Source organism: Bison bison, unplaced genomic scaffold (genome assembly GCF_000754665.1).
Source record: "Bison bison bison isolate TAMUID 2011002044 unplaced genomic scaffold, Bison_UMD1.0 scf7180017864254, whole genome shotgun sequence".
Classification (NCBI taxonomy): Eukaryota; Metazoa; Chordata; class Mammalia; order Artiodactyla; family Bovidae; genus Bison; species Bison bison.
The window spans coordinates 4,330,481-4,347,224 of record NW_011494826.1 but is presented as its reverse complement, the minus strand read 5'-3'; the positions used below and the strand labels follow the sequence as shown (position 1 = coordinate 4,347,224).

General features: G+C 37.1%; 1 protein-coding gene across 1 annotated transcript in view; it reads left to right on the top strand.

Annotated features, from left to right (window-relative positions):
- The window catches only part of KIAA0586 (KIAA0586 ortholog), a 133,316-nt gene that overhangs the window by 38,603 nt on the left and 77,969 nt on the right, over positions 1–16,744 (top strand). Inside the window, exons 21-23 of the mRNA XM_010847676.1 lie at positions 813–893; positions 7,136–7,329; positions 8,678–8,796. Coding sequence (XP_010845978.1) covers positions 813–893; positions 7,136–7,329; positions 8,678–8,796 — 394 coding nt within the window. The remainder of the gene's footprint in view (positions 1–812; positions 894–7,135; positions 7,330–8,677; positions 8,797–16,744) is intronic.

Here is a 16,744-nt window from a genome sequence, read left to right as displayed (position 1 = left end):
CAGGGACGTCCTCGAGAAGTGTGGGCGTGTCCTGTTTTCCCGTCCGCGTTGCTGACTGAGCGGAGAAACTGCGTCCTAGGATGGGCCCCGTCTGGCAGCGAGTCCCTGCTGGTCTCTCTCGGAGTTTCTAGGCTGCGGCCGGCTCTCTGGACAGCGGGTTGGTTGTCGGGCCTGAGCATATTGTTTTAAGGAGAGGAGGAACATCAATTTTTCACAATCAAAAATAGTGAAAATAGAATGACCCCGAATGCCATTTGTGCCTAATTTAATTTTTCATCAGTATTTTTTTTAACTAGAAGTTTATGAAAACATATATAATTTCAAATAATAATTTTTTAGACTATTAGTCATTGTGCTCCTAAGGAATTGTCTATTGTGGTTTTTGATAACTAGGTTATATATTGTGAGGCCTGGAGGCTAAATTTGTAAAATAATTGTTTTCTTTATTTTCTTATAAATTATTTGATTCTTTATCTGTCTTTTTGTGAGTTTGTGTATGTGTAAACTTATATATCCATGTAAACATTTTTCTTTAGGAGAAAAATCGCAATAATTAACTTGATCAGTTGACTTAAGTTGCTTTGTTGATGGAGTCCTTGATAGAAAAACTGATACCTAATTTTTTATAGCTGTTGAAATGATAACTTAATGACTTGAAGACTAGCTTGGATTTCATTTACTAATTACATCGTTTCTGAGCAGGATATCAACATAAAAAATAGAAGCATGTAATTATAAGCTTATGCTGTGGGTGGTATTACAGTAAATTAGGTATAATTTGCAACAAAAACTTTCTGAAAATGCTTTCTTAGGCTCCAGAATTCACGAAGGCAGATGAAGAAGAGATGAAGTTTCCAGGAATGAACTTTGATGAAGTAATTGATATTGTACAGGTAACAAAGCTTAGCAATCCTGTCAGTTTATTTTTCTAGTATTTTTTCATGTGACTTGATTATCTTATTTTTTTTAAACTTAATTTTTTTTTTTTTGCTGCACCATGCAACATATGAACTGCCAGGGGATTCCCCTGAGACTTTTTTTTTTTAAGAGCAGTTTTGGATCACAGCAAAATGAGAGAGATGTACAAAAATTATCTGTATGTTCCCTACATCCACACATGCATAGCCTCCCCCATTATCAATATGTCCTAACAATTTTAATTTGTTAAAGTTGATGTATCTACACTGACACATCATATTCAAAGTATGTAGGTGACCTTATGTTGTACATTCTATGGATTTGGAAAAATGTATTCATTGTTATACTGTTATACAGAGTATTTTCTCTGCCCCCAGGTCCTCTGTGTTCTATTTATCCTTCCCCTTACCCACCCCTGTCCTTAGCATCCATTGATACTCTTACTGTCTTTATACTTTTGTCTTTTCCAGAATGTCATATCCTTGGAATCATATAGTATGCAGCTTTCTCAGATTGGCTTCTTTCTCTCAGTAATATTTACTTAAGTTTCCTCCATATCTTTTCATGGCTTGAAAACTCATTTCTTTTTAGCACTAAGTAATATTCCATTGTCTAAATGGATCACAGTTTAGCCATTCACTTACTAAAGGACATTTTGATTGTTTACAAGTTTTGTCAATTATGAATAAAGCTGCCATAAGTATCTGTGACGTAAGTTTTTAACTCCTTTGGGTAGTTATCGAGGAGCACAATTGCTGGCTTATATGGTAAAAGTATCTTTCCATTTGTGAGAAACCACTAAATTGTCTTGTCATCCTTGCTGTACCATTTTGCATTCTCATCGACAATGAATGATAGTTCCTGCTTTTTCATATCCTTGCCAGCATATGGTATTGTCTGTATTCCAGATTTTGTGTATTCTAACAGGTGTGTAATGATATATTATTGTGTTTTAATTTGCATTTCCCTAATGGCATATGATGTGGAGCATCTTTTCAAATGCTTGTTTGCCATCTATACATCTTCAATGAGCTGTCCGAAGGTCTTTGGCCCAATTTAAAGTTTGAGTTGTTCTCTTATTATTGAGTTTTAAGAGTTTTTTGGTATATTTTGGTTAACAGTCTTTATCAGATGTGTCTTTTGCAAATATTTTCTCCTAGTCTGTAGTTTATTTTCTAATTTTCTTGACATTCTTTTCAACAGAGCAAAAATGTTTAATTTGAATGAAGTCCAGCTTATCAGTTAGTTTTTTCATGGGTTGTCCCTTTGGTCTTATATCTAAAAAGTCACCTGATGTAAAGAGCTGACTCATTTGAAAAGACCCTGATGCTGGGAAAGATTGAAGGCAGGAGGAGAAGGGGACGACAGAGGATGAGATGGTTGGATGGCATCACCGACTCAATGGACATGAGTTTGGGTAAACTCTGGGAGTTGGTGGTGGACAGGGAGGCCTGGCGTGCTGTGGTTCATGGGGTCGCAAAGAGTCGGACACGACTGAGCAACTGAACTGAACTGAACTAAAAAGTCATTGCCATACCCAGAGTCAACTAGGTTATCTCTAGTTTTATAGTTTTGCATTTTAATTTTAGGCCTATAATCCATTCTGAGTTAATTTTTGTGAAGGGTGTAAGCTCAGTGTCTAAATTTATTTTTTTGCCTGTGAATGTCCAGTTGTTCCAGCGCCATTTGTTGAAATGACTGTCTTTGCTCCATTGTATTGACTTTACTTCTTTGCCATAGAATAGTTGACTGTATTTATGTGGATCTATTTCTGGGTCCTTTGTTCTGTTCCATTGATTTGTCTGCTCTTTTGCCAGATAAAACAACTGCCTTGATTATTGTTGCTTTATAGTAAGTCTTGAAGTTAGGTGTTGTCAGTCCTCCAACTTTATTCTTCACCTTCAATATCATATTAGCTATTCAGGGTCTTCTGCTTCTCCATATAACTCTTAGAGTAAGTTTGTTGACATCTCCAAAATAACTTGTTGAGATTTTTCTTGAAATTACATTGACTCTGTAGATCAATTTGGGAAGAACTGACATCTTAATGTTATTTAGTCTTCCTCTCTATGAACGTGAAATATTTCTCCACTTAGTTTTTTATTTCATTCATTTAAATTATATAGTTTTCCGCATAGATCTTAAGGGGCTTCCCTGGTGTCTCAGAGGTTAAAGCGTCTGCCTCCAATGTGGGAGACCTGGGTTTGATCCCTGGGTTGGGAAGATCCCCTGGAGAAGGAAATGGTAACCCACTCCAGTATTCTTGCCTGGAGAATCCCATGGACAGAGAAGCCTGGCAGGCTACAGTTCACAGGGTCGTAAAGAGTTGGTCACAACTGAGCGAGTTCACTTCATAGATCTTGTATATGTTTCGTAGGTTTTATACCTAAGTATTTCATTTTAAGGGAGCATGCTAATGTAAATGGTATTGCATTTTTAATGTCAAATTCTACTTGTTCATTGTTGTTATATAGGAAAGTGATAGACTTGTATATGTTAACCTTGATTCCTACAACCTTACCATAATTGCTATTTAAAAACAGGAGTCTTTTTGTTGTTTCTTTTTAGATTTTCTACATATATAATCATGTCATCTGCAAATAAAGGTAGTTTTATTTCTTCCCAATCTGTATACCTTTAGTTTTCTTTTCTTGTCAGATTACATTAGCAGGGACTTCTTAGTGCAGTGTTGAAAAGGAGTGGTGAGAGGTGATGACGTTCTTGTCTTTTTTATGATGGTTGAGTATCTTTTGACCATCAGTATTATGTTATAGTGCTTTGAGAAGCTTCCTTTTACTTTGCAGTTGAATATCTTTAAAAATTATAAGGTTGTTTTTCTATAGTACAGTGTTTATGCTTTGTTGCTCAGTCGTGTCCGACTCTTTGAGACCCTCATGAACTGAAGCCCACCAAGGCTCCTCTCCATGGAATTTTCCCGGCTAGAATACTGGAGTGGGTTGCCATTTCCTCTTCCAGGGAATCTTCCTGACCCAGGGATCGAAGCTGCATCTCTGTGTCTCCTGCATTGCAGGCAGATTCTCTACCCGCTGAGCCATCAGGAAAGCTTTATCACCTAGCTGCCTCCATGGAACTTGATTGTTAGTTGTTTCCCGCCTGCGTCTCATCTCTCTTGCTTCCTACTTCCTTTTTCTTTTTTATTCCCTTTGGTTTCCTTCTCTCCAGTCTGTTCCTTCTTCTGTTACATTTGTCTGTTTTAATTTCTAGATTATTGACAAAGTTACTGCTTAGTTCATATTGAGGAAAAAAGTTGGGAGGGGTCTGAGATCCAAGAGAAGAGCCCATATAGCAGGAAGAGTTATAGAAATGATAGAAATGGTTAAATACAAAGAGAGAAAAATTAGGAGGAAGTAAAATATTAGATTGGCACAAAACTAATTGTGGTTTTGCATTGTTAAACTTTGCCACTTGATATTGGAATACATTCTTAAATGTGGTTATGTTATACATCATTTTAATGCACATTTCTTGCTTTATGTTTTTTGTTAATGAATTATTACTTGCTCTTTATATGTATTTTAGACTATTGAAATGATGTTAGACAAAAAGCAAATTTGAGTGATTTTCTTATTCAAGTTCAAAATTGGTTATGAAGCAGTGGAGACAACTCACAACATCAGCAATGCATTTGGCCCCTGCTAATGAACTCCAGGAGTTGATGATGGACAGGGAGGCCTGGTGTGCTGCAATTCTTGGGGTTGCAAAGAGTCGGACACAACTGAGCGACTGAACTGAACTTAACTGAATGAATGGTAATGAATGTAAAGTGCAGTGGAACTGCTAATGAGTATAAAGGGCAGTGGTGGTTCAAGAAGTTTTGTAAAAGAGATGAGAGCCTTGAAGAGGAGGAGTGTAGTGGGCAGCCAATGGAAGTTGACAACTAATTGAGAGTAGTCATCAAAGCTGACCCTCTTACAACTACATGAGAAGTTGCCCAAGAACTCAATGTCGACCATTCTATGGTCGTTTGGCATTTGAAGCAAATTGGAAAGGTGAAAAGGCTTGATAAGTGGTTGTTTTGTGAGCTGCCTACAAAGGAAAAAAATTCATCATTTTGAAGTGTTCCCTTCTCTTATTCTATGCAACAGTGAACTGTTTATTGATCAGATTGTGATGTATGACGAAAATTGGATTTTATACCACCAGCAACAACCATCTCAGTGGTTAGACTGAGAAGAAGTTCCAAAGCACTTCACAAAGCCAAACTTGCACCCAAAAAAGTGTCATGGTCACTGTTGGGTGATCTGCTGCTGGTTTGATCCATTATGGCTCTCTGAATCCTGGCAAAACCAGTACGTCTGAGAAGTATCCTCAGCAAATTGATGAGAAGACACCAAAAACTTCAATGCCTGCAACCAACATTAGTCAACAGAATGGGCCCAGTTCTTCTCCACAACACCTGACCACACATCACACAACCAATGCTTCAAAAATTGAATGAATTGGTCTATGAAGTTTTGCCTCATCTGCCGTATTCACCTGACCTCTCCTCAACCAACAACCACTTCTTCAAGCATCTAGACAACGTTTTGCAGGGAAAATGCTTCTACAACCAGCAGGAGGCAGAAGATGCTTTCCTAGAGTGTTTTGAATATGCTAGAGAAATAAACCAACTTATTGGCAAAAATGTATTGATTATAAGGGTTTCTATTTTGATTAGTAAAGATGTGTTTGAGCCTAATTAGAATGATGTAAAATTCAGGCCCTGAAACCACAATTACTTTTTGTACCAACCTATATAAAGGATGGGAGAAATAGAACATAGAGACTATTTGAATAATGATGTGTCAGTAGACTTTCAAGAAGACATTTGTTCGTGTTTCTTAGACTTTCAGAATTAAGACTAGCTTTGTTTATCATAAAATAAAACCTTATTTTAAATATTAAGAGATATGTAATATATTAGTTACTTGCTCACTGGTATGTTTTCTCTTGTGAGCTCCACATGAATGTCTTGAAGGCAAGAATATTATTTATCTTTATGTTCCTAATGTGTAGAAGTGACTTTAGACAGCTGTTCAATGTACAAATGAAAGAAACATTATAGAAATAGCAAAGAATTTGGACTTCAAAGAGGAGTGTGTCTACCCTTGCTCTGCCACTTAATAGCTGTGGAATTCATTTTTCAATAGGAGAATATTATTGAGTTACACTTTTTAAAGATCCTTAACTTTTTTTGAGGTACATACTGGATTATTTACAGATAAAATGATATGGTATCTGTGATTTACTTCAAAATGATATGTGAAGGGGAAAGTGGATGGGGGAAGTATAGATGACATAGAGCTGGTCATGAGTTGGTAATTTTAAAGTGGGGGAACAGGTAGGTGGGATTCTTGTCATTTATATATAGTGCTATTTTTTTAGCTTTAAATGTGTATCAGATCAGATCAGATCAGTCGCTCAGTCGTGTCCGACTCTTTGCGACCCCGTGAATCGCAGCACGCCAGGCCCCCCTGTCCATCACCAACTCCCAGAGTTCACTCAGACTCACGTCCATTGAGTCAGTGATGCCATCCAGCCACCTTATCCTCTGTCGTCCCCTTCTCCTCCTGCCCCCAATCCCTCCCAGCATCAGAGTCTTTTCCAATGAGTCAACTCTTCGCATGAGGTGGCCAAAGTACTGGAGTTTCAGCTTTAGCATCATTCCTTATATTTTTCACAAAAGAAAGTTTAAAAATTCCAGAAATAACACTGGATCCTGATGTGATGGCACAATTAATGTGTAAAATAACCTAACTGCATTTTTGCTGTTCAGTTGCTAAGTCATGTCCAACTCTTTGAGACCCCATGGATCTCATAGCACACCAGGTTCCTTTGTCCTCCACTATATGTTCCATAAGAGTAACAGCAATATTTGGAAGTATCAGTTTTACTGTGATAATAAATTAATAAATATGTAGGGGGAAATGTTAGTAATGTTTTATGCAGGAATAACCAAGTTCTCTAGTTTGTTTTTGACTATTTAAAATGAATATTGGGTTTTAAAAGACAAAATAATTGTATAATTAGAGTTTCTTCAATGTAATTTATATGACAAATGTATGTATTATAGTGATACCACCAAATTAGAAAATGATATTTATTAATTTAGAAGTGTTGGTTAATTCAACTGTTTATGTTCCCCACCTATACTTGGCATTCAGTAAGTGTTGAACAGTTACTTGAATATAATAGTTCTTTTTTTAATTATTACCAGGAAGAAGAAAAATGTGATGAAATTTCAGAATACTCTGAACCAATTCTGGAGTTTAGTAGAAGTGTCAAAGCTGTTTCTACAAAATATAATGGTCCTCCATTTCCGCCAGTTGCTTCTACTTCTCAGCCCACTACTGATATTCTGGATAAAGTAATTCACAGAAAAGAAACATTGGAAAATAGCTTAATTCAGTGGTGAGTTTATAGTGTTGGTGGGCTGAACAGAATTGTAGTAGCAAGTATAAATAGAATGTATTAAGTTTTGGTTGAATATCTTTCTTGTTTCTTTTTGTTTATTAATTTTTTTCTTTGCTGTACTAGTCACTGGACACTATCTGATGTGATGCCGAGGGTTTAACTAACTATTGGAGGTATTATTTCTGTTCTTGAATATTTGTACATAGGCTGTCTCTTATGGCAAAAGAGGCTATTGTTGAGTGACAAAAGAGCATTAAAAATGTTCACGTTCTTTGATCCAGTGGTTAGTTTCCAGAAATTTATCTTAAGGAAATAATTGGTTCTACCAGTAGGCCATAGAATACTTATCATTTGTATTGTAGTGCTTACTGCAAACAAGGCACTGTTTTATTATGTATGTATTATGTATATAAACTCATGAACTCTATTTTTATACTTACTTTTACCTGTGAGAAGCCTTAAAGAAGTTATGGAATAAACTATACAATTGACTATTAATACAGTTAGCAAGATTGGGTTTAAAAGAGTATTTAATGATATAGAAAGATATTAATAACATACTGGTGCATAAATGAAGGAGGGTACCAGGGATGCAACCATAGTTTAGAGGAGCTCACTCAAAAATGAATGTGCACGGGAAAAATATTGAAAAATAATACCAAATTGTTAATTAACTTTGTTTATTCCTGAATCTGAGATTGTGAGTGAGCTCTTTTTTTTTTTTTTTAGCTTTTATGTTTTCTCTGATTTTTCTACAATGAACATCTGTTACTTGTATAACAATAATAATAATTAAGAAGCCTGTTAGCATCTCTAAAGAAATGTACAGAAATAATCTCCCACTGTGTTTCCTTTCCTTTTCCTCTCCTACTTTCCCTTCCTAATAATGACCTTGAAAATAAGTTTTTTCCCTTTTTAGGGGAAACTACCTGTGTTGCAGTATATATATTTACTCCTTTGAAGAGAGTGTAGCTGATCTCTTCTAGCTTTGATCTTGTTGGGGTTTTATACATGCTTTCAGAGTAGGGAACCCAACATTTTAGGTGCATGATATGCCAGGTAGTCATTGACCTAACCTTATTTTGAATTTATGAGGTCTTTTAAACTTTTCATTAGACTGATCAGAAAGATTTTAATTTGATAAACTATCTTTAACACAGAGATTTGATGTGTTTTGCTAGGAGATATTTTTTAGTTTTTTCTTCTTTTCCAGGTTCAGCTTTCAGGATGACTACTTTCACATGTAAATTTTTGTGTCTGTGGGTACCAGTTATTTTTAAGGGTGATATTTCTAACCATTTATATATTTCAACTAAATTTAGGAATCCTTAACTTTTTCCCTCAGGGTAGAACAAGAAATAATGTCAAGAATGATCTCTGGGTTCCTTCCAATCCAGCAGCAGGCCACAGCTAATGTCAGTGTCTCAGTCAGTGAGGCCAGTGAGCCAGTGACTTCTGACATTGGTAGGTAAAGTGGAATCTTTTAGCTTTTTCTGTTATTAAAAGACAAAACCTTCAGGTCATTGCAAATTTATGTATTCTAGAAATCATGTAGTCCTTAGTTGACAAAAGATAAAAGTCCTTTTCTTTTCAGTATGACCTCTCAGTTCTCTGTAGAGGAAGTTATTTCTCCCTTACGTTCTTATTCCATACTGTAGCATTCAGATTATTCTAGCAGCCTCTGTCCCCTTCCCCCTAAATCTCTCTGTTATTTCCTGTAGCACTTTGTGTATGTGTATCTTTGTTATAGTAACTATCAAATTGTATTATGATTGGTTTGTATATCTGTCTCACTCACTAGGTTTTAAATTACTTATAAATAAGGGGTTTTCTCATTTAGAGCCTAACTTTAAAAAAATTAATATATTTATTTTAATTGGAGGCTAATTACTTTACAGTATTATAGTGGCTTTTGCTGTACATTGACATGAATCAGCCATGGGTGTATGTGTGTTCCCCATCCTGAACCCCCCTCCCACCTCCCTCTCCATCCATTCCTAAGGGTCATCCCAGTGTTCCAGCCCTAAGCACCCTGTCTCATGCATTGAACCTGGACTGGCAATCTGTTTCACATATGATAATATACATGTTTCAATGCTATTCTCTCAAATCATCCCACCCTCGATTTCTCCCACAGAGTCCAAAAGTCTGTTTTTTATATCTGTGTCTCTTTTGCTGTCTCGCATATAGGGTCATTGTTACCATCTTTCTAAATTCCATATATATGCATTAGTATACTGTATTGGTGGTTTTCTTTCTGACTTACTTCACTCTGTATAATAGGCTTCAGTTTCATCCACCTCACTAGAACTGATTCAAATGCATTCTTTTTAATAGCTGAGTAGTGAACTCTGGGAGTTGGTGATGGACAGGGAGGCCTGGCGTGCTGCGATTCATGGGGTCGCAAAGAGTCGGACACGACTGAGCGACTGAACTGAACTAAACTGAATATTCCATTGTGTAAATGTACCACAGATTTCTTCTCCATTTGTCTGCTGATGAACATCTAGGTTGCTTCCATGTCCTGGCTATTGTAAACAGTGCTGCGATGAACATTGGGGTACACGTGTCTCTTTCAATTCTGGTTTCCTCGGTGTGTATGCCCAACAGTGGGATTGCTGGGTCGTATGGCAGTTCTATTTCCACTTTTTTGAGGAATCTCCACACTGTTCTCCATAGTGGCTGTACTAGTTTGCATTCCCACCAACAGTGTAAGAAGGTTCCCTTTTCTCCACACCCTCTCCAGCATTTATTGTTTGTAGACTTTTTGATGGCAGCCACTCTGACCAGCGTGAGATGGTACCTCATAGTGGTTTTGATTTGCATTTCTCTGATAATGAGAGATGTTGAGCATCTTTTCATGTATTTGTTAGCCATCTGTATGTCTTCTTTGGAGAAATGTCTGTTTAGTTCTTTGGCCCCTTTTTTGATTGGGTTGTTTATTTTTCTGGAATAGAGCTGCAGGAGTTTCTTGTATATTTTTGAGATTAATTCTTTGTCAATTGCTTCATTTGCTATTATTTTCTCCCATTCTGAAGGCTGTCTTTTCACCTAGCTTACAGTTTCCTTTGTTGTGCAAAAGCTTTTAAGTTTAATTAGCTCTGATTTGTTTATTTTTGCTTTTATTTCCATTACTCTGGGAGGTGGTTCATAGAGGATCCTGCTGTGATTTATGTCAGAGAGTGTTTTGCCTATGTTTACCTCTAGGAATTTTATAATTTCTGGTCTTACATTTAGATCTTTAATCCATTTTGTTTATTTTTGTGTATGGTGTTAGAAAATGTTCTAGTTTTATTCTTTTACAAGTGGTTGACCAGTTTCCATAGCACCACTTGTTAAAGAGATTGTATAATTTTGCCTCCTTTGTCAAAGATAAGGTGTCCATAGGTGCATGGATTTATCTCTGGGCTTTCTGTTTTGTTCCATGGATCTATATTTCTGTCTTTGTGCCAGTACCATACTGTCTTGATGACTGTAGCTTTGTAGTATAGTCTTAAGTCAGGCAGGTTGATTCCTGCAGTTTCATTCGTCTTTCTCAAGATTGCTTTGGCTATTCAAGGTTTTTGTATTTCCATACAAACTGTGAAATTATTTGTTCTACTTCTGTGAAAAATACCATTGGTAGCTTGATAGGGATTGCATTGAATCTATAGATTGCTTTGGGTAATATACTCATTTTCACTATAAAGATTGTTCTGATCCATGTACATGGTATATTTCTCCATCTGTTTGTGTCATCTTGATTTCTCTCATCAGCGTTTTATAGTTTTCTGTATATAGGTCTTTTGTTTCTTTAGGTAGATTTATTCCTAAGTATTTTATTCTTTTCGTTGCAATGGTGAATGGAATTGTTTCCTTAATTTCTCTGTTTTCTCATTGTTAGTATATAGGAATGTAAGGGAAATTTGTGTGTTAACTTTATATCCTGCAACTTTACTATATTCATTGATTAGCTCTAGTAATTTTCTGGTGGAGTCTTTAGGGTTTTCTGTGTAGAGGATCATGTCATCTGCAAACAGAGTTTTACTTCTTCTTTTCCAATCTGAATTCCTTTTATTTCTTTTCCTGCTTTGATTGCTGTGGCTAAAACTTCCAAAACTATGTTGAATAGTAGTGGTGTGAGTGGGCATCCTTATCTTGTTCCTGACTTTAGGGGAAATGCTTTCAATATTTCATCATTGAGGATAATGTTTGCTGTGGGTTTGTCATATATGGCTTTTATTATGTTGAGGTATGTTCCTTCTCTGTCAGCTTTCTGGAGGGTTTTTATCATAAGTGGATGTTGAATTTTGTCAAAGGCCTTCTCTGCATCTATTGAGATAATCATATGGTTTTTATCTTTCAATTTGTTAATGTGGTGTATCACATTGATTGATTTGTGAATATTGAAGAATCCTTGCATCCCTGGGATAAAGCCCACTTGGTCATGATGTATGATCTTTTTAATATGTTGTTGGATTCTGTTTGCTAGAATGTTGTTAAGGATTTTTATATCTGTGTTCATCAATGATATTGGCCTGTAGTTTTCTTTTTTTGTGGCATCTTTGTCTGGTTTTGGTATTAGGGTGATGGTGGCCTCATAGAATGAGTTTGGAAGTTTACCTTCCTCTGCAATTTTCTGGAAGAGTTTGAGTAGGATAGATGTTAGCTCTTCTCTAAATTTTTGGTACAATTCAGCTGTGTAGCCGTCTAGTCCTGGGCTTTTGTTTGCTGGAAGATTTCTGATTACAGTTTCGATTTCCATGCTTATGATGGGTCTGTTAAGATATTCTATTTCTTCCTGGTTCAGTTTTGGAAAGTTATACTCTTCTAAGAATTTGCCCATTTCTTCCAAGTTGTCCATTTTGTTGACATATAGTTGCTGATAGTAGTCTCTTATGATTCTTTGTATTTCTGTGTTTGTTGTGATTTCTCCATTTTCATTTCTAATTTTGTTGATTTGATTCTTCTCCTTTTTTTTTTTTTTTGATGAGACTGGCTAATGGTTTGTCTATTTTATTTACCTTCTCAAAGAACTAGCTTTTAGCTTTGTTGATTTTTGCTGTGGTCTCCTTTGTTTCTTTTTCATTTATTTCTGCCCTAATTTTTATGATTTCTTTCCTTCTACTAACCCTGGGCTTCTTCATTTCTTCTTTTTCTAGTTGCTTTAAGTATAAAGTTAGGTTATTTATTTGATTTTTCTCTTGTTTCTTAGGGTAAGCTTGTATTGCTATGAACCTTCCCCTTAGCACTGTTTTTACTGAATCCCATAGATTTTGGATTGTTGTGTTTTCATTTGTTTCTGTGCATATTTTGATTTTTTAAAATTTCTTCTGTGATTTGGTAGTTATTCAGAAGCATGTTGTTTAGCCTCCATATGTTTGTATTTTTAATAGTTTTTTTCCTGTAGTTGACATCTGATCTTTTCACATTGTGATCAGAAAAGATACTTGAAATAATTTCAATTTTTTTGAATTTACCAAGGCTAGATTTATGGCCCAGGATGTGATCTATCCTGGAGAAGGTTCTGTGTGCACTTGAGAAAAAGGTGAAATTCATTGTTTTGGGGTGAAATGTCCTATAGATATCAATTAGGTCTAACTGGTCCATTGTATCATTTAAAGTTTGTGTTTCCTTGCTAATTTTCTGTTTAGTTGATCTATCCATAGGTGTGAGTGGGATATTAAAGTCTCCCACTATTATTGTGTTACTGTTAATTTCCCCTTTCATACTTATTAGCATTTGCCTTACATATTGTGGTGCTCCTATGTTGAGTGCATATATATTTATAATTGTTATATCATCTTGGATTGATTCTTTGATCATTATGTAATGTCCTTCTTTTTCTCTTTTCACGGCCTTTATTTCAAAGTCTATTTTATCTGATATGAGTATTGCTACTCCTGCTTTCTTTTGGTCTCCGTTTGCGTGAAATATCTTTTTCCAGCCCTTCACTATCAGTCTGTATGTGTCCCTTCTTTTGAGGTAGGTCACTTGTAGACAGCATATAGAGGGGTCTTGTTTTTGCATCCATTCAGCCAGTCTTTGTCTTTTGGTTGGGGCATTCAACCCATTTACATTTAAGGTAGTTATTGATAAGTATGATCCCATTAGGAGAAGGCAATGGCAACCCACTCCAGTGTTCTTGCCTGGAGAATCCCAGGGACAGGGGAGCCTGGCGGGTTGCCGTCTATGGGGTCACACAGAGTCGGACATGACTAAAGTGACTTAGCAGCAGCAGCAGCAGCAGCAGCAGCATGATCCCGTTGCCATTTACTTTTTGGGGGGGATTCTAGTTTATAAACCTTTTCTGTGTTTCCTGTATAGAGAAGATCCTTTAGCATTTGTTGAAGAACTGGTTTGGTGGTGCTGAATTCTCTGAGCCTTTGCTTGTCTGTAAAGCTTTTAATTTCTCCTTCATATTTGAATGAGATCCTTTCTGGGTACAGTAATCTGGGTTGTAGGTTTTTCTCTTTCATCACTTTAAGTATGTCCTGCCATTCCCTTCTGGCCAGAAGAGTTTCTATTGAAAGATCAGCTGTAATCCTTATGGGAATCCCCTTGTGTGTTATTTTTTGTTTTTGCTTTGCTGCTTTTAATATTTGTTCTTTGTGTTTGATCTTCATTAATTTGATTAATATGTGTCTTGGGGTGTTTCGCCTTGGGTTTATACTGTTTGGGACTCTCTGGGTTTTGTGGACTTGGGTGGCTATTTCCTTCCCCATTTTAGGGAAGTTTTCAACTATTATCTCCTCAAGTATTTTCTCATGGCCTTTCTTTTTGTCTTCTTCTGGGGCTCCTATGATTTGAATGTTGGGGTGTTTAATATTGTCCCAGAGGTCTCTGAGGTTGTCCTCATTTCTTTTAATTCGTTTTTCTTTTTTCCTCTCTGATCCATTTATTTCTACCATTCTATCTTCTGCCTCACTTATCCTATTTTGCCTCAGTTATTTTACTGTTGGTTCCCTCCAGAATATTTTTGTTCTCAGTTATTGCATTATTCATTATTGAGTGACTCTTTTTTATTTCTTCTAGGTCCTTGTTAAACCTTTCTTGCGTCTTTTCAATCCTTGTCTCCAGACTATTTTTCTGTAACTCCATTTTGTTTTAAAGATTTTGGATCATTTTTACTATCATTATTCTGAATTCTTTTTCAGGTAGACTCTCTATCTCCTCCTCTTTGGTTTGGTTTGGTGGGCATTTATCATGTTCCTTTACCTGCTGAATATTTCTCTGCCTTTTCATCTTGATTAGATTGGCCTTTCTGTATGCTGGAAGTTTGTGGTTCCTCTTTTTTATGGAGGTTCCTCCCTGTGGGTTTGGTTGGACAAGTGGCTTGTCAAGGTTTCCTGGTTAGGGAAGCTTGCATTGGTGTTCTGGTGGGTGGAGCTGGATCTCTTCTCTGTGGAGTGCAAGGAAGTGTCCATTAGTGAGTTTTAAGGTGTCTATGGGTTTGGTGTGACTTTTGGCCGCCTATATTTCAATGCTCAGGCTTATGTTCCTGCATTGTTGGAGAATTAGCTTGGTATGTCTTGCTCTGAAACTTGTTGGCTCTTGGGTGGAGGTTGGTTTCAGTGTAGGTATGGAGGCTTTTGGATGAGCTCTTGTCAATTAATGTTCCCTAGAGTCAGGAGTTTTCTGGTGTTCTCAAGTTTTGGATTTAAGCCTCTTGCCTCTGGCTTTCAGTCTTATTCTTACAGTAGCCTCAAGGCTTCTCCAACCATACAACATGGATGATAAACCATCTAGGTTAGTGGTAAAAAGATTCTCCACAGTGAGGGACACCCAGAGAGGTTCACAGAGTTACATGGAGAAGAGAAGAGGGAGGAGGGAGATAGAGGTGACCAGAAGGAGAAGAGGGGGAATCAAAAGGGGAGAGAGGAATGTAGCTAGTAATCAATTGCCTATGTGCTCTCCACGGTCTGGAACAGTCAGAGAAGTTCACAGAGTAACATAGAGAAGGGAAGAGGGAGGAAGGAGATAGAGGTGACCAAGAGGAGAAGAGGGGGAGTCAAAAGGAAAGAGACAGATCTAGCCAGTAATCAGTTCCCTTAGAGCCTAACTCTTGACTGACACCTAGTGATAAAGTCATTTTGTCGTGTTAGAAGAAACTTTTTTATTTTATTTTATTTTTAAACTTTACATAATTGTATTAGTTTTGCCAAATATCAAAATGAATCCATCACAGGTATACATGTGCTCCCCATCCTGAACCTTCCTCCCTCCTCCCTCCCCATTACCATCCCTCTGGGTCGTCCCAGTGCACTAGCCCCAAGCATCGAGTATCGTGCATTGAACCTAGAAGAAACTTTTTTGAAAGAAGACATCTAGGAATACAAATCCGAAAGAAAACAAAAACCAATTCATCCAAATAATTGCTCCAAGAATATTTCAAAATCTGTTGAAAAAGCAACAGATGGAAAATGTCAGTCAAAATGAAACTGAAATAAAAAAGAACTAGAAGCTAAAGAGAAGGCAAAGCACCATGAAATATGCCTTGGAGAAACAGGCAGTTGGACTCCCATAGCTTTTGGTCAAGATTCTAGTTGTGGAGATGGTATTCAGCAATCCCAAGACAAGGAGACCAGTCCAGGAAAGCAAACAAGTATCTCCAAAGATTCATCCAGTTTATAAGGAATATTATCCAAACTGCCAGATACTTTTTCCTCATTGCTAGGTCAGAATGTCCTGATGGCATATTTTGGAGTGTTTGCATTCTCCAGCAGTCTCTCCTGCTAGCACAAAGCAGGGCTAGTAACAGTCCTCTTCGCAGTCCATCACATGGGTCAGGTGGTGGTTTCAGTGAACTAATTCAGGCTTTGTTGCCGTAAGGACAGATGGTCTAATATAGAGGGTGTTTAGATTCTGTTCTGTTTTCTTTAAAAGCATGTATGTTCTCCTTTGTTTTCCTATGCTTGAGTAGGGCTTTTAGGTTTTATAACAGAGGTATTCTGATTTTTTATCATGTTGAAACATGGAATTATGGGAACTAAAAAGGAGACATATTGACATATATTTTTGAATTTGGGTTTGGGATTGTGGTGGTCTTTGCTGTGGTAGCTCCAGAGTAAATTGTTACTACTTACCTCTCAACAAGTGATCCCAAGATATCTGTACCTACCTTTTAGGGAATTCTGAGTAATGCTGCCATCAGTTCAGTTCAGTTCAGTTGCTCAGTCGTGTCCGACTCTTTGCGACCCCATGAATCGCAGCACATCAGGCCTCCCTGTCCATCACCAACTCCCGGAGTTCACCCAGACTCATGTCCATCGAGTCAGTGATGCCATCCAGCCATCTCATCCTCTCTCGTCCCCTTTTCCTCCTGCCGCCAATCCCTCCCAGTATCAGAGTCTTTTCCAATGAGTCAACTCTTTGCATGAGGTAGCCAAAGTACTGGAGTTTCAGCTTGAGCATCATTCCTTCCAAAGAAATC